At 34.7% G+C, this 20,667-nt stretch overlaps 1 protein-coding gene across 1 annotated transcript in view; it reads left to right on the top strand.

Annotated features, from left to right (window-relative positions):
- Positions 1–20,667, top strand: part of LOC107449716 (protein madd-4) — a 130,328-nt gene that overhangs the window by 89,114 nt on the left and 20,547 nt on the right. The window contains exons 12-14 of the mRNA XM_087163990.1: positions 8,835–8,964; positions 10,473–10,674; positions 13,759–14,039. Of these exons, the coding sequence (XP_087020116.1) occupies positions 8,835–8,964; positions 10,473–10,674; positions 13,759–14,039 (613 nt within the window). The remainder of the gene's footprint in view (positions 1–8,834; positions 8,965–10,472; positions 10,675–13,758; positions 14,040–20,667) is intronic.

The following is a 20,667-nucleotide window of genomic DNA, read 5'->3' as shown; positions in this document are numbered from 1 at the left end:
GTTATAATAGCGAAATAACGCCCTCTCAACGATATTTTGTTATAATGTGTAAGCGTTATTTTCATTTCGTCGTTTTTTTAATTCAAATTATAAATATTTTATTTTATTTTATAACCGTCGTTGAACAGCCAACCCAATTTTTTAATTTACAACTACCGATATTCAACTCGAATCCTTGAAATTTTGAATCCAATCGAGATGACAAGGGAACTTCAGGACTAAGTATTGGGAGAAATTTGGGGCTTTTTGATGGAACTCACCAGCATTTGTGTTACACGGAGAGGAAAACGGTTAGGCTGCCTGCAAGGGGACTCTAACCCATGATCGCATCTACCACTGAAGATATTTTACTCAGCACTGTAGTTGGTGCGAGCCGGTTACGGATTTCATATCGACTAGTCATCGCTAGGATTCGAACCCGGGTAACCTCATTGAGAAGCGAGCGTTCTAACCCTTGAGCCACCACGGCCCTAAATTATAAATTTGAAATATATTGGTATGACATTTCAATCGCCTAAAAGAAATCATAATATTAGGTCAAAATCTATCTTGAAAAATATAGCACCAGTCTAAACGCGTTGAAACAAAGTATCTCCAGGAAACAAGTAGAATTTCCTTCTGGTTTGTGCTATCTTTATAATATTTAAATAGTATTGCTACTGATAATTATTAATTCAGGGGGTCGTTAAAGTTTTAATAGTGGTAAAAAAATGAGACTAATCTTGATTAATTAATGTTATTGTGACCACCACTCCACCACTATATATTTTTAAAGAAAATATGTTGTTATTGCTTGCGACACTAACCATCACCTCCTACATCAAAAAGCCTCTTTGATAAGTAGTCCCCGCAGACTATTTTATAAGTGAACCAGTTGTGCACATGAACCCAAAACCTTATATAAAAGTAATTGAGAGAAATTCATCATATATGTTTGAGAATTGAATCTGCAGTGGTTGACAAGTGAATAAGGCAAACCAGTGATATATAGAAATAAAACAAATTTTTAGTTATATATTTGCTACCACTTTCTTATTTTAACTAGATTTTGTTTTAAGTGACTCATTCGGAAAATGGATATCCTTCACAGTGGTCTGATCGGACTACCTATAAAAAACCATGTGGAGGCTTTCACTATTAGTACTGCAGATAGGCAAAACAATCTCGCCTTCAATTACAGAAGCAGAAAATTTTAATCTCGGAGAAGAGGCCATCTCAGATTTAGTTCATAACACTTATAGTGCATGTTCAAAATGGCGGCATCTGAAAAGTTTTGATGCTCTAATTATAAATATTTCTTGAAATTTTTTAATGATACCTATTAAAGAAATGAGTTTTTTTAAATATTTTGTGGCTGCAGTTTTCTAACTTAATTAATGCATGTTATTTGGAGTAATATATTCCACCTGCTCACTTCGCTTATCAACTCCCAATATTACTTCATAATCATTTTCGTTTCTTAACGATAAGCAGATCGTCACATTAAAAGTTTACCATTTTTAATAATATATACTATATTTGCATGCTTGCTTTATTTAATAAAACTGGGCACCTTGGCCGCCCTGCGTCCCTTATCCCATACTACATCATGAAATATTAATACATTGAGTTACAAACATGTTGAGTTCAGCAACATAGTTGTAGCTATGCACTTGCTTGATTAATTAACAGATTGAAGGTTGAAATTATAAAAACAATATGAGTCTTTAAAATCTATTTATAAATCTATTGAAAAATGTTTATATAATTAATAAAATAGATATTAAGAGTTTTTTTTTTTTAAAGTTCAATATTGAAAGTTCAAATTTTATAATTTTGTTAATGTTGTTTCCTTCTTGTTCTAAATTTTGATTGATACACTGATAGATGATTCACTAAGATATCGCTAAGATCGATTATTCACTAAGGATTCTCTGAGATTATGAACTGGATGATTAGGATGGTATTTCGAAAAAGTGAGTTCACAGTTGGGATCGAACCAGGGACCAGGGGGGCTAGTAGGCGATATATATACCATATTTACTTACTTACTTTATTTAAAATAAATTGGGTACCTAGGCCGTGCAGCGGCCTCTAACCCATCCATCATGAAAATAATACAGTGTATATAGTCATTTTGAGTTATATGATAGTATGGTTACATAATAATATTGCCATGACTAGAAAGTACAACTAGATCGAAGGTTTACATGAATTGCAAAGAAAATTGAAAATAGCCATGATTAGATATGAAAACATGATATACAAACTTAATCTGTGATATTTACATTGATGATCAGTAGAAATTTGAAATTGAGTGTTTAATGTTGATGATAGCGTAAGTATATATAAAATCGGGAGACAAATTGATGAAAGCATAAATATTTACAGAGCCAGGAATCAGAGTTGATGATAGCAAAGAATATACAAAATCGGTAATCAGAATCAGGAAGAAATTACAAATTTTGCGAAGCCTTAGTGGCGTAATCTAGTGTGAAGCATTCAAGATTATTAAATTGTACTTTATAGAGATGCATATTTAAAGTCAGAGAAGAGTTCAGTTTTAGTCCTAAAGTGAAATTATTCCGGAGTAGTCTCCCTCATAATTGTTTCCAGCAGTTGAAATACATCTCGGTTTTTTAAGAGTTCTTTAAGTTCTTTGATAATTGATGCAAGTCTATGGGCTTGACCTATCGTTCTTGATGGGATTGTATCAGGAGTTGCACGAAGGCCTCTCCTGGGGGGACGGTTGCTGCAACCTGTGTAATTTGCAGTATGTGCTTCTCCGCAGTTGCAACATTTAGGTGGTGAAGTTTTATCCTTATGGCACTGATAGGAACGGTGGTCGGCGGCACATTTTAGACATCTTGGTTGAGATTTGCACATTCGTTGTGTGTGGCCGAAATTCTGGCAGTTATAACATTGTATTGGGCTATTCCCTCCACGAAATCTTTCGATTTTCACGGGAAGGTCACAAATATTGGTTACTGAGTAGATTTGGTTATTTTGTTCTGTTTTGATCAATATTGTGAGAAAGAGTGGGAGGAGCTGATAGGCCTCGCCCACTTTTCTTTTAAACTGAATCACTTTGCTTGTTATAATGCCTGTCTTGGCCAATTCACGGGAGATATGATCTGTATTGGTACATGCTGTGAGTCCACGGACTAGAACTTTGATATGCATGATTGGTGGTTCTGTTTCTGAAATTGTGGGTGGAGCCGCAGCTGAATTATAATCCTCCATGGGTTGGGTCAAGTCAGGATTTACTTCGTTGTCAGATTGCTGCAAGGAAGTGGCGACATCTAGTAGTGGTGGAGGGCTGATATTTGTAGTAGTGGATAAATTTTCAACAGGCTTTGTAGCTTTGTTTTTCTTTCTCTTTTTACGTTTTCGTTTTTTGAGGGGGGGCTCGGTGATATTTTTGGATGAACTTTCCGAATCTACGGATGACACACTCACTGTCTGCTCCAAAAGCCGGCCGCTTTCATGAATTTCTGTGTCAGTGACTTCCGCTGATGTAGTCTGCATTTCAGACTTGATTTGCTGTTTATAGTTTCTTGTTTTTTCAAGCAGTTCGCTTGCTTCACCGTATGCTTCCATCATTCTCTCATATATCTCTAATTCCATAGGATCCGTGGGTGGTTCAATCGTCATAGGATTACGTCTCGGGCTTTCGGTTTGACGCTTTCCGCCACGTCCGCATTCCTCATGTGGAATTTCCATCCATCGTTGTATCTCCTGTATCGTTGAGTTTCGTGTTGGAGTCTCGGTTTGTCTCTTTCCGCCACGTCCGTGGTGATGATAAGTGGCCATATTCTAGATCAGCAGCTGCCCATACCATATTTCATTAATAATATTCTTATTTAAATCCTATTTAATGGATTAATTAGTGGTAAATTATTTGCACAAATAATTGTATAAAAAGCCCAGTAATTATAGTTAACAAAAATGTCGTTTCTTCTGAAAAATTAATACTCAAGACATTCTATTTTTTTTTTTTTTTTGTTGAACAAAAGGCTTTGTCATGTTATTAGATGATATCTAAAAACTCTCCTACTTTTCTCTGTACTCTTCCCCTTTTTTTGAGGAAAGTGGGGGGTGATATACGGAGAAGTTTTGAATTTCTTCAAGACAAGCAAGTGAGACATTAATTTCCGATGTATATTTTCAAGCTGAATTGAATGAAACCAATCCCAAAAAGATCTGAAGAAGTTATTAGGGTTTTTTGTACAAAAAGTACAATTTTGTACTTGTACGCGCGAGACCAGATAGTCGTAGCTTGAGTTGCCAGATAGTAGCTCTACTCAGAGAGCAGAGGTTATCGAAATGAAACGAAACAGTGCTCTACTATTGGGTTTAATCCTTATTGCTTGTTAAGGAATAAACCTTTGGTAAACGTATACTAAGCTGTACTAAAAATATTTTTTATTACTGTAATGACCAATAAATAAGCTAGCTTGAAAACAAAAGAACATTAAAGAGTTGACACAGCAAAACAATCTTATCTACACTGGCGCCGTGAATTAATCTACAACAACACACCAATATGAAAGGTCCTTCTTCTTGACTAGTAAAGTGTAATTCAGAGTTTTTCCGCTAGAAAATAATATTAATTTCAACACAATCAATGTGCCTTGTCTTACCCTACACTCCCCTAAATATTTAAATACTTAATTTTGGATTACGTGTGGAAGTTAACTCTTTTGATGCTCGATCTACCAAGACACATCACGCATCAAAGTAACAGGAATGTCAACTAGTACGTTTTTTACAGAATATTCTATAGAGTGGTAGACAATTAAACTCTAAAGCAGTGTTTCTAACCGGGGGCATACCACCCCCCTGGGCGGTGGTAGTATGCTGAGGGGAGTTGGGTATGTTTTGGACGGTAGGGGGGAAGGGAGCGCTGAGCATGTTTCGTCATTAAAATTTAATTTTAAAAATCTCAAATAAAATTATTAAATTAAGTTTAATTTAATAAATAGAATTAATCTAAAATTAATCTTGAAGAAAAAAAGATTAAACTAATATTTTTTTTTAAAGGCGGGCACTTGGGATTTGTCCCATTGGCCACAGAAATGCCAGAACTGCTACTCTCTTCTCATTACCCAGTGGGCACCTGTGGCGAAGCCACGGCGGTGGAGCAGCGTCGCCCACGTCACACAATCCCGTTTATAGGGCGGGTCACATTCACACAAAGAGGAATGGACATAGAACAACACACAGAGAGAAAGAAACATCCATGCCCTGAGCAGGATTTGAACCCGTGGCCAATGGCTCCGCAGTCAGACACGTTAACCTCTCGGCAACCTGGTCGATGATTAAACTAATATAATAAATTACGATTATCTGATGCACCATTTGCACCAGCAAAAAAACGAATTTATGCGACACTTATTCGCTGATCCAAACCAGCGCAGTGCATGATTCAGTAATGTTTGCCTCTGACTCATTCAGGCCATTTGGCCGAAATTGAAGCTCATGCTCCTTCAATATGAATGATTTGACCCGTGTTTATGATGGTTTTCGTTAGCCTCCTTACAATTTTTCCCCAGTTTCGATTTGATTTCATTGTCTATTTGACCAGGTACTTGCCCGAAATTAGTTCTTTATCGTAAATTATTTATTAATTTGGAGTAATAGTTGATTTTCTTTCATCGTTTGTATTTTGCTGCCACCAACAATGTTAATTTACAAAAAGAAGTGTTTGTCTATACAGTGCCACTTACTTGAAGTTCGGATTTGTTCAATCGCTGTCGAACTCTATAACTACACATGTGTTTACTTTGTAGCAAAGTTTTATCGAATGAGGCAATGAAACCCTCCCGTTATTAGCAGGAGTATTTTCAAAAATTTTCTCCTGGCAAACAAAATAAAGATTTGTCATTTCTCATGAACTTCAAAAGACAAGTTTCTGAAGGCACCTCCTGTCTCAGGCTTACAAATAACCTCATCACAAAAATGAGACGACGGTTTGATAGCCTCTTATAATAAATATATCGAAATTAATTGCTGAATCTGGGAAACTCATACAATCGGCGAAGAGTTGAAACTGTCGGCTGTCAAGGAAGTTTTAGAAACAGTTTTGCATCGTCCAACAGCATACAATGTAAAAAAAAAACTATCCCATTAAGCAACGATACCGTGCGGCGACAACCGATGAGACGGCTGAAGACATTGAAGTTTCCTTATGCAAACTTTTGATATCTTACGAAGTTTTCCTTCAAGTTGATTAATCAATCTTGCTGAGTAATGAAGGCTGTACCGTTGGCGTACATCCGGTTTGAAAAGGTAGGTAAAATTATTCAAGGGATCCTTTTTGTAAGAAGCTTGATTGTAGATACCAAAAGTGAATCTATTTTTAATACTGTCAATGATTATTTTAAAGAGAAAAACTCTTGCGAACATTATGTCTGTTGCCACTAATGAAGCTCCAGCAATGGTGGGTCAACTTCGTAGGTTTATCGCCCTTTTGAAAAGGGACGCCATATATTTTAGCCATTCACTGCGTGATTCACAAACAGCATTTAGTAGGAAAAAATCTCAGCTGCCGTTTGCATCAGTCATTGCAATATGTTACATCTGCTGTGAACAAAATTCGCAGATAATGCTCTCAAACGATTGATAATTCAGACAGCTATGTAAGAAAAACGGTTAAAAATTCAATCGCTTGATATTACACACCGAGATTCACTGGCTTTCCAAAGCTGCCTATATCAATAGGTTTTCGAATCTTTTCGACGATGGGCTTGAGTTCCTGGAAGACAGAAATATGGCTTTGAGAGACAGATTGCTATAATTTATAATATAAACTAATTTACAAATGGCGTTAATTTATAACTCCAAGGCGACGAGCCCAATTTGATCCTTACAAAATCAGCTATTGCTGCCTTTCTAAAACAAAAACTCATTTTGTAGAGGTAGAATTTTGATAGGAATGAATTCAGCAAATTTCCAATCTTAAAAAGAATAGCGAAATTCCCTCTGATGATATACAAGAATACTGTCAACATCTTGACTCTTTGCACATAGATTTTTCTGACCGTTTTAAGGGCGTTTTGTCCTTGGAAGTCCCTCAATGGGTTATGAACCCTTTTGTGAATATTGACACAGCATAAGTTCAGATTCAGGAGAAATCAGTCGAACTTTCAACTATTGAAACTTTTAAATTGTGATCGTCTCTCAGAATTTTGGCTTCAAGGTAACATCAGTCGCCTCTACCCTGGACTGTGGACCAACGTCAAATTTTTTTTAATTGCTTCCCTTCCTCCTATCTTGTCGAATGTAGATTCAGTGCTGTTACGGATCTTGTCGCAAAAAAGAGAAATCAACTCGAAATCGTGCTAATTTAAAAAAAACTAACAGTTAATAACTACGGAAAACAAGCTAACAATTAATAACTATCAAAAAAATAAATAACTGTTACTAACTAATAAAAAATTAGTCGAAAGAAACAATTAATCTCTTAATAAACGTGCTTTTGTAGTACGTATTATTTTACTTTACATTCAAAATTATTATCACGAACTATTTAACACAGTGTATTAGAGATAAATAAAAAACTTTTAAACTAATTTTTTTTTCATTGTGTGCCGTCAAATTTCGAAATCGTTAAAAGTGTGCCGCCACAAAAAAAAGGTTGAGAATCACTGCTCAAGCTTTCAGAATTTGTGGTAGTTTTGTGAGCATTTTAAAACCTCACCACGAGAGAGCTGGAAAGAAGAATCGTCTCATATGAACTTTTGAATAATTTATGTGTGGTGATGTGGAAAATAACTTTACATCGAATTTACAAAACAAAGTGAATAATAAATTAGAAAAATAATAAATCAGTGAGAGCACACCAGAGTAACCGGAACCATGCTAAGTTCTTTAAACATCAAAGAGCTAAATTATGTCGTTTTAAATAACTGTTTAAGGTCGCACTTGTTAAAGACCTGCTTGACTAAAATTTTCAATCGTAATTTGTTGTCATGGAAAGGGTTAAATTTTAGATACCAGGCTCTCGTCGGTCGTGGAAAATGTAACACGTGAAAGTATTTTTTTTAAATGTATTTATTTTATATTGTGAGGACGAATTTATTGTCGACGACGTCGTAATATAATATCCCGTTTCGGGTGAGAGTATAGTTAGTCGATCATTTAATGTAACGAATTCTAAACACGTTAAAATAAAATATTATTTACACCGAAGAGCCATTACATTATGACCACCCTGCTAATAACACGCAGGACCACCTTTAGCCCTCAAAACTGCTAACACTCGTCGTGGAATTGATTTCACAAGGTGCTGATAGGTAGTCTGAGGTATCTGGTATCAAGCGCTCACCAACTGGTCCTGCAATTCCCTCACATTGAGAGGGGGTAGCGTGGCAGCACGAAATTTGGTTTTCCAAATAGGACCACAAATGCTCGATTGGATTAAGATCAGGTGAATTTGGGGGCCAAGACAAGACTTGAAAGTCACTGGAATGTTCCTCGAACCAATCCATGATGAATCGACCCTTATGGCATGGTGCATTATCCTGTTGGTAAACACCATCCCCCGCAGGAAAAACTGTTGCCATGAATGGGTGAACCTGGTCTGCAACTATGTTCATGTAGCTTACAGACGTCAGGGATTGTTCTATGAGGATTATGTGTCCTAATGTGCCCCATGAAAACATTGTTCCTGGGCAAGAAACCATGAAAATCTGGGCTAGTCCATTGTTATAGATGGAGGGTGGTCATGATGTAATGGCTCTTCGGTGTGTAGTGGCTTAGAGATAACGACAACTATGTAATTTCCAAATGTTTGAAATATTTTTAAAAAGATACACAGATATTGATTTTCGCTCTTTTATTTAATTCTGTAGGAAGTCACAGTGCCATTATCCGATGTTTGCGTCTTCCAGATGAAGTGGAAGTCTCACCACAGTTATGTGAACAATCTCTTAAACCTGAACCATTTTCTAAAGTTTGTAATGACCAGCCCTGTCCCATTACGTGAGTCTATTTCACAGAACTTTCTTTTAGACATTCTAAGCACATAAACTTATACTTGGGGTGAAATATTTATGTACGAGTATAATGTTTTTTTTCCTCTTATCCATGTATACAAGAAAATTCAATAAAATAAAGAAAGGGAAAAATCATGCTAAAAATATTTTTTGTCTGACATGGTCTTTAAAAATAAAAAAAAATTCGGTATTTATCATAAATTACTATAACAAACCGCTTTACGATTTACTATAATTTTTTAAAAATGTATTAAAACTATTTATTTCTTAGTCTTAACTTATTTATTTATTTTATAATTTTTTTTTCATTTTTTTTTTATTATTTATTTTGAAACGTTGAAAACCAAGATTTATGAAAACTAAAAAGTTGCCAACATCGAGAAATTTTTTTCCCTCCTTGACCTTACATGTTGCCTGCTATTATAATACAAAATTTCAACCATGTTCCATTTTATTTACTGTGTTTCCACGAGTCTTGAAACATATAATAGCGGTAGTAAATTTTCTTTAATACTTTTCTCTTTTTAAGTTAGGTTTTACGCTTAGAGGTCTGGAAGGGCAGAATTCTATTCTAATATATTTTATTTGAAAAGTAATATTTAACACGTTGAATGCCACTCTAATTATGCATGGTTTGTCCATCTGGCCAAACGGTAAATAACTACAAACTAAATTTGCAAATATTAAACAGATTTTGCTAGTTTTTTAAGAGGTTTGCATGGCTTGCCCATCTGGCCAAACGGTAAATAACTACGAACTAAATTTGCAAATATTTAACAGATTTTGTTAGTTTTTTAAGAGGTTTGCATGGCTTGCCTATATGGCCAAACAGTAAATAACTACAAACTAAATTTGCAAATATTAGACAGATTTTTCTAGTTTTTTAAGAGGTTTAGCATATTACCTTCGAAAAAAGTGGTGAATTATATAAGTCTGCGAATTCTTTAGAAATAGTGGTGGACAAAAATCTACTAAATTGAGTTTATTCACAGTTAATTAATTGTAAAATCACAATTAATAAACTACTACTTGAAAATATTTTTTCTCTGTCCGAAGCAAATTGGCAAATCTGTTTATATAAATAAAACTATTTTTGTGTGTTCTATATTGCATTAATTTCTTCAAACCATTTTAGTAACGTTAATAACATAAAAAAATTAAAAATTTACTCGAATTATGTGTTTCTAAAATTCTTGGATTCGCTGGACACCGGTGACCCCGTAGCACTATGAGCAAACTCAGTGCCGGTCACTGGGGACCTCCATGGCATTCAACGTGCTAATCCTGATCGGAAATGCATTTAATGAGGGAGAGTAGTCTTCTTCTTGTTACCTTATAGTTTTTAAAATTTTTAAGGCCCTGATTTATTTCTTCCATAAAGAGAAATAAAACTGTTCTTTTTTTGCAGTTTTCCTGGAACTCTTAAACTTTTTTTGCGTCATCAAATCATTTTTATTCTCTTAAATAATTGCGTTTTTCCCCCCTACTTTATAGTTACCGATGGGATGTGTCAGAGTTTGGAAACTGTTCTCAAGAATGTGGAGGTGGTCTGAAAACACGACAAATTAAATGCATCTCGCTGAAAGATGGTGAAGAAACGTCTTCAACTCGATGTCCTGGCCAGCCACCGAAAACTTCTGACACATGCAATGCGTTCGATTGTCCACCAGCATGGAAGGCAGAATCCTGGAGCAAAGTAAATATTGTTTCCGTAGTAATCAGATGATAAATTCGAATGCCGTACTCTAATTGAGTTATCCAGCTTTTGCAAACAGCCATCGTCAGACTAAATTCTCCAGCATTTTCTAACCAACCTTGCATTCTCTTAGCTTATTGCGGTGAACCCATCTTTAAGCTAATAAGAAAACGTATCATTTATTGCTCAATTGATTTGATTTGTTTCAGGCAGCTTTCAATAAGCCTAGAGTAGTAAAGGCTTATGTTGAATAGCCTTATCAAAGGTTTATTGCAATTAAACCGTAGAAAATTCCATTGAATTGAGTAATTTACCATACGTTTTCGAAATAGAATAAAGGTATATTGGCTGATCGTATTAAGTTTAAAAAATATCGGGCAGAATAGGAAGTACTTAATACTTTAATAATTAGCTTGGCGCAGCGTAAAATGCCATCGACATTTCATGAGCAGGATTTTTCAATTAATAAGTAAGATAGGGATCTTATTTGGGATCTCAGTTTTCTTTTTTTTTCTTTTCTGTTTTTTTTTTTGGCTGAATAAAAAGGAGCTCTTGTAATAGTCATAGTTTATGACTCCTTGTTTTTTAATAAAAAATATCTGGTTTTGCAATGTTTTTGCAACCTATCCATTTTTAAAGTTTTTTGAGTATCAAAAAATCTATATATTGCACACTTTGACGCAATTGACGGATATAAACGTCTGCTTTTAGGCAATATTTAGACTAATGACGGTTACTGAAATTATAAAACACCGTGTTTCACGTGAGATTTCGAGAAAAGTGCCATGGCAACTATTTTTTTTAATAATGCTACAAGCAATAAATAGTATTTAAAAAACTGATATAGCAAAAAAAAATTTGAAAAAAAAAGGGTTAGGTAGTTTATTACACAAAAATGCCAAATATATAAGAATCTCATGACTTTTCTATTGAACGGCAGTATAGCTATCCTGTAAGCGTCTACCGTGTTAAATAAGCAAAAATATCTTATTGCGGATGTGTTAATTACCACTTCTTTTTAAAAACTGATTTCTATTGATCAGTATCAGTTTCATTTCAGTAATTATATATTAAAAATAGCTCAAAAATCTTTGAATTTGGAATGACAACCACAAAACTTTTCGTGACCCGTAGGCATGGTCTGCACATTTTAATTAACACATTGCTGACCGGTCACGAGTTAACTCGTGTTTTCGTGGCGAAACGTTGGTGACCGGTCACGAGTTAACTCGTGTTTTCGTTAGCAGTGATCTCGTGGTGACTATTTTAAAAAGTGGGCATAACTTTCCTTACTTTTCAAGTTTTACTATTTAATTCTGTACCAATTTATTATAACTTGATACAAAACCTGATAAATTTGCAAAACTTGTGGTGTACCATTACACATAGGTGATTGTTAACTTTTTATCAAACGGCATTAAAAAAGTTTAATGTTTATTTATATTGTTTTACATCCACATTCAAAAACAATAGTCGGGCACATGGGGAAGTTTTCAAAAAAGTTGCCGGTCAGCAATGAGTTAATAAAAAAGGGATTGAACATGATTAGTACGTAGAGTAAGTACTAGAGCATTTATTTGTTAATTATTCAGAAATACATCGGAAAAAAACGGTGTAACATTTCTGTTAACATATCAATTGTTTTTTGTTTGTTTGGAAAGCGAAAAAAATATCGAGATGATCGAGCAAATAACGGTTCCAGCCGTCGAGAGTTCTCATGAAAAAACCGTTATAAAATGTGCTAATTTTCACTTTCAAACATACGACTGGCGTTCAATTTCATATGGCAGTCATGAAAAAGTGAACAAAAAAAAATGTCCCTGAACGCGAACGTCAAATGGAAAGTGCGTGGCAATACTTTAATAATATAGGCGTTGTTGTATCTATACTACTTCCAAATATATTGTGGAAATGGTTTTAATAAAAGCTATGACAAAAGAAATATACTCAAGCTTTGAAAAAGTACTTTTTGATATGTTTTTTTCCTTTAAAATTAATTAAAAAGTAAAAACCCTGTTACAATATTAAATACTTCAATTAAAAAAAATTAAATGTTGTTATAAAAAATGTCTATTTTTTAATAATCTAAGCTATTTTCTAAAATTGCAAAGAAAAAATTCATTCGTTATTTATTTATTTTATTTTTTAAATTTCCTAAGTTTCTTTAGCAGCTGATTATTACTAAACAAAAAATCATTTGCAACTTCAATCGAGTTGCATTTTCTTCTTTAGAGTGAAAAAAAACTCAATTTCATACATGCCAACTTTTTTGAGTGCAGCAAAATTTGCTTAATTACTGCTTTTACAAATTTGATTAAATATACTTTCAACTACCACTATATTTAAATAATTTAAATGCAGATATCAAGAGCTAACACCAGTTATGAATGCGTCATCGGAAATTGAGTTTTTACCTGCTCTAGTAATTTCTCACCACTGCTAAAAATCGTTTTTGGAAGTCTGTAAAAGGTGTCAGGTATGCTATTGAAATCTAACAAATTACTATTGAGGGAGAAGGTGGGATTAAAAAACATGAAAAACCTATTTGATTGCCAAAGAAAAAGAGATTAGCATAAACGCATCCCAGTTTGATTACGCAATCAATTTTTTTTCCATCTCTTCTTCCTTTCTAGTAATTCGACAGATTTCAATAGCTTTTCTGTTCGTCCCTCGCTTAACACGTTCATGCCGGGGTGACCCACCTGTGGGTCACGCTAGATTGTCTCATCTTGGCAGCGCACTGGAGTAAAAACTAGTAACAATAAATTTAATTTTTCAGTTTTTTCCGGGAATAATAAAAATCCATAACTACCAATTGTTTTTAACGGATGCAATTTTTATATTGAATTGCTTCTTCGCCGTGATAAATTTCCTTACAGTGAATTGTTACTGTTGAGAATAGATTGACTCCTCCCGAATTTTATCTAATATTGAAATAGTTCTTCTACCAGTATTTTCTCTTTTCCCGTCCCAGTATTTTTCACTTTTCCCGGCGTGAACGTGCTAAACTCATTTTTCCCAAGCATTGAAAAATTATAAATCTAGACAAGCCATCACGGTCATACGAAATCAATAAATTTTCAGTGTTCAAGAAGCTGTGATGGAGGTTTCCAAACACGAAAACTACATTGCGAAAAAATCCTGGCTCCTCTCAATCAAGCAATTCAACTGCCACCTTCAAAGTGCCTTAAGACTAGGCCGAAAGCAGTCAAGAAATGCAATCTGAAACCTTGTCCACCTTTACCAAGAACGACAACCACTACGACTACGAAGATGCCAGTAGCAATTACCGAGAGCAGTAACAACACGGAAACTTTGGTTGAGTCTCCTTTTGACAATGTCTTTGTTCAGAAATATCCGAACAGGTATGAATTAATATGATTGTATCAGGTAATAAATCAGGGTTGCTACTAACTGGGAAAAGTCAAAAAGTGGTAGCTTTGGTTTTTCAAAGTTTCTACAAATATATTTAAATTATGCTTTTACTTGAGCATTACCAAACCATTTATCAGGTTTAGCACCTACATACAATTCGCAGAGAATCAGGATGACCTTAGAATTTAAAATTGTTTGGCAGATAAAACAATATAAAACATCGATTATACTTTACTTAATTTTTCTACTATTTGAAAGAAAAAAAAATTCTAGATAGTAGCAGCTCTGTAAATTCAGTTCCAGTTTGCCAAATGAATAGCACTAGTTAAATTTTGATCTGAAATTATGCATTTGAAATATGTTTTTTGAAACTAAAGTTTCATTAGAAATTATTTCCGTTGCTTAACTCCTTCGAGACGGGGGAGTCATAAATACATTCACGCAGAATCAGGATGGAATAAAATTAAAAGCGGTAACTCAAATGTGGTCATGGCTAATTTGACAGAATTTTCTTATTTTGATTCTAACGCATACAATCAATGTTTGTACGTTCGGTCGTTGTAGTGGAACTGGGAGTCTGAGGCCTTACGGCCCTTTTCCCATTCATCCTGAAATTAAACTACGAAACATATATGACAAAATCAAAGTTTGGGGAGAAAAATAGAGTTTTTGAGAGAAGAAAAATGGCACTTTGCCATTATTAGGCAATAACAAAATTATAAGTAATAAAAAAGCACATAAAAAAGGTAAAATTAAAGTACAATGGGAAAATAAACACCAATGAATATTTACAGTATTTACAGTTTGGAAATGCATACAGAAGGTGGGCGAGTTAAAGAAAATTTGAGGTATATGTGTAAGTAAGTGTGGCTCTGTTAAAGTAGAGACACGGCCGTCCTGATAACTACCACTCATACAATCAATATTATTTCAAAGAGTAATTAAGTAATTTTCATTTTGAACTTAGAAGTGGTGAATTACATAAATGAAACTATTATTACCTCACCCACAAATGAACTGCTGGTTGGACTACCAATTTTATGTCCTTTAACTTTATTGTCCTCACCCAGAAAATGTACCGCCCGTCTCGAAGAGCTAAAATGCTAATTTCCAACCACTTTTTTCAAAAAAGTTTTTACATCACTGCAAAAAGTTTTTTGATAATTAAATTAAGCTTTTAAAATTACAACTTCACTTTTAAACTCGCTAAACTAAACGAAATAGTTATATTTATAATATGAAACAATTGTTACTATTTCTTTTTTATTAAAATCATTTTAAGGTGCACGCTTGAAATACAATAATTGTGGATGGAGACTCACTGGCAGAGAGGCCTTGCCGCTCTGAAAACGCTAACCGCTTTAACTTTACTTTCTTACTGTGACCCTGGATTGTATCTTTCTGATGTTCCTCTTTAATACAAGGGCTGGCTAATAAGCCTTCTTTGTGATGAGCATATGTGATAATAGTTAAACAATTTCAATATTCATTCTTTTCTACTCGCAATTGTTTCTCTGATTTCAATAACTTGCTAAGCTACGGAGCCAGCGTTTTAATTAGGAAAACAAGAGACGGTGAAGTGCAATACGTAAAGTTTTTTTATTAATAACATAGATTTTGTTAAAAAACTGGTGCTTAAATATTATAAAATTCTTTTTTTTGTTCAGTATTTTGAATATTTACCAGATTACAATGCCTTGTATTAAGCCGTCCGTGTGAGGTTAGTAAAAAAATGTTGTTTTATCACAGTGCACGCAGACAACTTTTCCAAAAAAAATGCATTACAGATTAGAAAATTAGTTGGCGAGATTTCATAAAACCTGGAGCAAACTTGTCATTATAGCTACAACTTCAATTAAAAAGAAAAGCACGACGAACGATTGTAGTACTTTAACATATATACTGAAACATTTATGTTTGTGGAAATCACGAAAGGATAATTTCTTTGAAAAACAGGGCGCAAACGAGGTGGATATGCTACCACTTTTTAAACTTTTGTATGGATCGCACAAATTTCAAAAATGTGTTCACAGCTAACAGTCATAAAGAACTATTTTATTTATTAAAGCATGCACCCAATATTTTCTCTACATTTTTGCCATGTCGGAGGCAGTGTGGTAAAAACGGAGAAATATTTTCAAGTATAAGTCTCTTAATATATGATTCTTGGTTTAGTAAACTCGATTTATAAGGTTTTTATTCACCACTTCTTCTAAATAATTCCCAGACTTAAGTGTAGCGCTATTTTTTTACATTTAAGTCGTAAAATACTGACCAATAGCTGCTCACTTTACATCCGACGCCTCAGATCACAATCATCAAAATAAATAAAAGCTTTAACAAATTTCTTATCACAGATCCACCAATAATATCAGCTTAAACAACTACAATATTGAAAGTTATATCAAGCGTTTCCCCACGTTGACCAGCAACGAACATTCAAAACTCAAGTCACACATAGTTTAGAGCAAGCTGCTCCGTTTCATATTCATTATTATTATTTATTCAAGCAAAGTGCTAGAATCCCCCTGACAGCAACCACATTGCCTGTTAACCTCAACGAAACCAAACAAAATGACAAATACTACATAGTGAATGGGATAGGGGACGCTTCGCGGCTCAGGTGCCCAGATCCAAAAGCAAGACAAGACATTTAAGTCGTGTATAGCCTTTTAAAATGTTGGCAAAATTAATTGAAAATCTGCAGACTTTAATTTTTGTAATTTTCTACCGTTTTTTAAAATATTTGGCGAATCCAGCGCAGTTTGCATCAGTGTCGAACCCTGATAGCCGAGATTCAATGAATTCCTGAATGTCCAGTTTTGCAACATTTTCGGAATTTTTTTTCTATTAACCTGTTTGTGCCTAGCGTCCAATGGAGTACGGTTTCTTTTTCCAGAAACAAAAACTGTGAGTCAAAGTGTTTAGTTATTCGGATTTATTCTGCAGAAAAGTAGATCGGCCTAACATTACATATCAATGATATAAATATTTATAAATAGATTGGGTGTCAAAAAGCTCAGCGTTTTTTCAAAACTAAAATAATAAGCAACGAAAAAAAAAATATCATCTAGATATAAAAAAATAGATAAACTTTTTTTTCATAAGTGTTTTTCTCATTTAAACCACTTTTCGTTGAGGAATGAATGGGTTAAAAAGTTGTCCAAATTTCGAAAGACTCGGCAGTCAGAAAGTCCAGGGAGTGTAAAAGACGATGACGAAGTTCAAATTCCTGTAGTTTTGCCATAATCATTCACGTGTAGTTTGATAATATCATGCAGAAGACAGGGCGCGAACTGTTGACAATTTCCTTCGAGATTTTAAATTATTTCCTCTGGTTAGTAACAGTATGGAATTTCTCTTGCGACATATAAGCGAGGTTTCATTAAACAATAAAGAATCACATCTCCTCCAGAGGCATCATACAATCACCTTTAACTTTTTTTGGTAATTGGGTACTTGCACTTCATCATCATAGTTGGCCAGACAGCCCAATGCGAGCCAATGCCTTCCTCTGAAGATTTATAAATTGCACTTCAGGGAGAAGAAAATTAGTGATACCCACAGGTGCGACCTATGGCGTCAGTGTCAGCTGATCGTTTATAAACAAAGTGGCGTGTCAAAGTCCAGTTCAGTTTCTCCATATGTTAATTAACGTGTGTGTGAAATTAATTAAATACAGCGCAAATAACACATCTAATTTGTTGAAATGTAATTCTTTCTCGTATACGTCTTTTACTTAACTTTGATTTATTATTTGTTCATACATTTTACTGTAACCGTGATATATTTTTGTTTTGTGTACTTGACAACTTCGATGCATAATAAGTTGGTTTATGTTGTGAAGAATTGAAATCTTTGTGACAGAATATAGAATGTGACACTTAAGAGAATTGATACATGATGGTCTTGGCTTACTCTAAATAGCAATCAACAAATGCTACGTTTCAACAACCAATCAGGATCGAGGTCACTACGTCACTTGCAGGTATCCCGTTATAACACTTTGGAGTGTGTTTTGGTGATCCTTGTTCAACCAACACCATAGCCAACTAACAACAGAGCCAAATACACTATTCATGTTTCACTTGGACTGCAAAGCCATAGATCGGCGACTCATACTTCATAATATAGTACATTTACGACAATTTTAATAAAATTAATCTTGAAAAAATATTTTTAAAGCTTACGTTGATCTTTAAATCAGGCAAGATACGTAACTTTTCAACAAAAGAAAACGAACAGTAAAATAGTAAGCCAATGTCAAATAACAAACTGTTGCATTCAATATATCCAACCTGCAAGTCTCATCCTAGGTGGCTTAACAGTAAATGAGATGCAAAGCCAGATGATTGCATATTTTTAAGACGAAAAGTCGGGACTGAATAAAATTAAATAATAAACAGTACAATGTAGACGATTAAAAAGTTTTCTTTCAAGAGCGTAAAGCAGAGTATTTGCAAATAGTGCGTCACCAAAAAGAGGTATTCGCTCATTTTTCAAATGTGTGTGGGAAATATATTACATTCAAACAAGGACAATTGACGACCTTTGGTAGCAAAACAAATACAAATTTTTTTTTCTATAAACACGTTCACGCCTGGGTGACCCACCGGTGGGTCACTCTAGATTGTCTCATCTTGGCAGCGCACTGGAGTAAAAACTGGTAACAATAAATTTTATTTTTTAGTTTTTTTCCGGGAATAATAAAAAGCTATAACTACCAATTATTTTTTAACGGATGCAATTTTTATATTGAATTGCTTCTTCGCCGTGATAAATTTCCTTACAGAGAATTGTTATTGTTGAGAATAGATTAACTCCTCCCGAATATTATCTAATATTGAAATAGTTCATCTACCAGTATTTTCTCTTTTCCCGTACCAGTATATTAAGTACCAGTCATTTCCCGTACCAGTATTTCCCGTTAAGACACGGTTCTCATCAGATCACCGAAGTCAAGCATCACTGGTTGCGGTCAGTGTGTGGGTGGGTGACCCACTTGGATCAGTCTGCGTAGGGACCGAGGGTGTGCGGTATTGGTCCTCGTTAAACTGTGCTACCGTAAAGTGCTCGACTTCGCACGCAGGTCGTTGGGCTACCGAAGCAGGGGTGCCATCCCCTCTGCAGAGGATCAAAATTGTGATGGCATGTCTTCGGATCATCCTCAGGGATGTATCCCAGACCGTCGCATACCCGCCAACTTATGAGGATTTTGAAAATAATTCTTTCTAGTGGTAGCGAACCAAAGTAGAAATTTTTAAAGCAAATGGATCTCTCATAAAACTTTTATCAGAACTTAAGAATCTAGCCATATGGCCTGCACTTTTATAAGTAATAGTGGACAAGTTACGCTAAAATTATTTTTTTTTAAATATTAAGACATTAATTTTGCTACCGTCTGAAAAGAAGATTTCTAAAACTACGGAAATTCCGTAGCAGTTGGAGGGTATGCCGTCGCCAATAGCCCATTGTGCTGCTCTAGTGCGACGTAAATCAACAACAACAACACTTTTTCCGGCGTGAACGTGTTAAAGGTCAAAGCCTGAAGAAATTCATCGAAGAATGAATAATGTATCCGACACTGAATCGAGATATTTCGATAAACTGGAGAAATTACAACGTGCAATTGTGAAAAACGTTCAGAAAAACTGCGTATGGGAGCCTATGCCTATGTGAGGTGATTATCTAAGTTTCGGCTCCGTCAGGGGCCCTAACTCATTCGTCTAAGTGGAGTAGTAGAAAACTCAGCCGAAGCTCATATCAATGGGGTATAATAAAATGGCATTGCATGATAAAAATAAGCAAAAAGAAAATATACATACAGACAGAAATATAATCTCAGCTCCTGCCTGCCTCGCCTCCCCCCTTGCGGGTTTCATTGGTGCACAGACAGGAACCTTGATTAAATAGTGAAGAAATATTTACAAATTAAGCGATGAAACGTTGAGATAGAACGCCGTCAGAGAGAAAAAAACACCGTTGCCGGACTGTAGTTAACCTATTAGTGCCCAGCGTCATATCTATAGGACAGTTTCCTTTTTCAAAAACATATATTGTGGTATGAAAATTGTTTCAATTTTGTCTTTTATCTAGGAGAATTAAAAGTTTCCTTTCCACCATAATTTATTAGTGATTTAAGTTTCCATCACTAGATGTATTACTATAAGGTGCAGGGACATTTCGAACTGAACAAATAGTTTATATTAGCCATTTAGTTAAATAGCATATTATACCACTTTTTTCATGAAAACCACTTTCTGCACCACTTCAATATAAAAAGTCGGGATAAAACGGGTTAATGTTATCGCTGAGTAGCTCAAAGTCAAATATTTGATTGTAATTGCAGGTTGTGCAGCTTATTGCGTCTTTGAAGAAGGAAGCACATAAAAGAACTATGTGTTCTTCCATAGATGTAATGTTTAAGTCTTTGAGGATATCGCTCATTTTAAGTCTACGGGGTGCTTCCGTGAACCTCCTGATCATTTTATTTTGAATGGTTTCGAGTTTGCGTTTTTGAGTGATCGTTAGGGCACTCCAAGCAGGAGCAACATAACTAATTATTGGTCTTATACATTGCAGTTATAAGGTCCTTTTTGTTTTTAGAGTTAATTTTGA

The sequence above is a fragment of the Parasteatoda tepidariorum genome, chromosome 5 (assembly GCF_982258835.1).
Source record: "Parasteatoda tepidariorum strain Cologne lab strain chromosome 5, Ptep-v5.0, whole genome shotgun sequence".
Taxonomy (NCBI): Eukaryota; Metazoa; Arthropoda; class Arachnida; order Araneae; family Theridiidae; genus Parasteatoda; species Parasteatoda tepidariorum.
The sequence above is the reverse complement of the archived record's forward strand: the minus strand, read 5'-3'. Positions and strand labels throughout refer to the sequence as shown.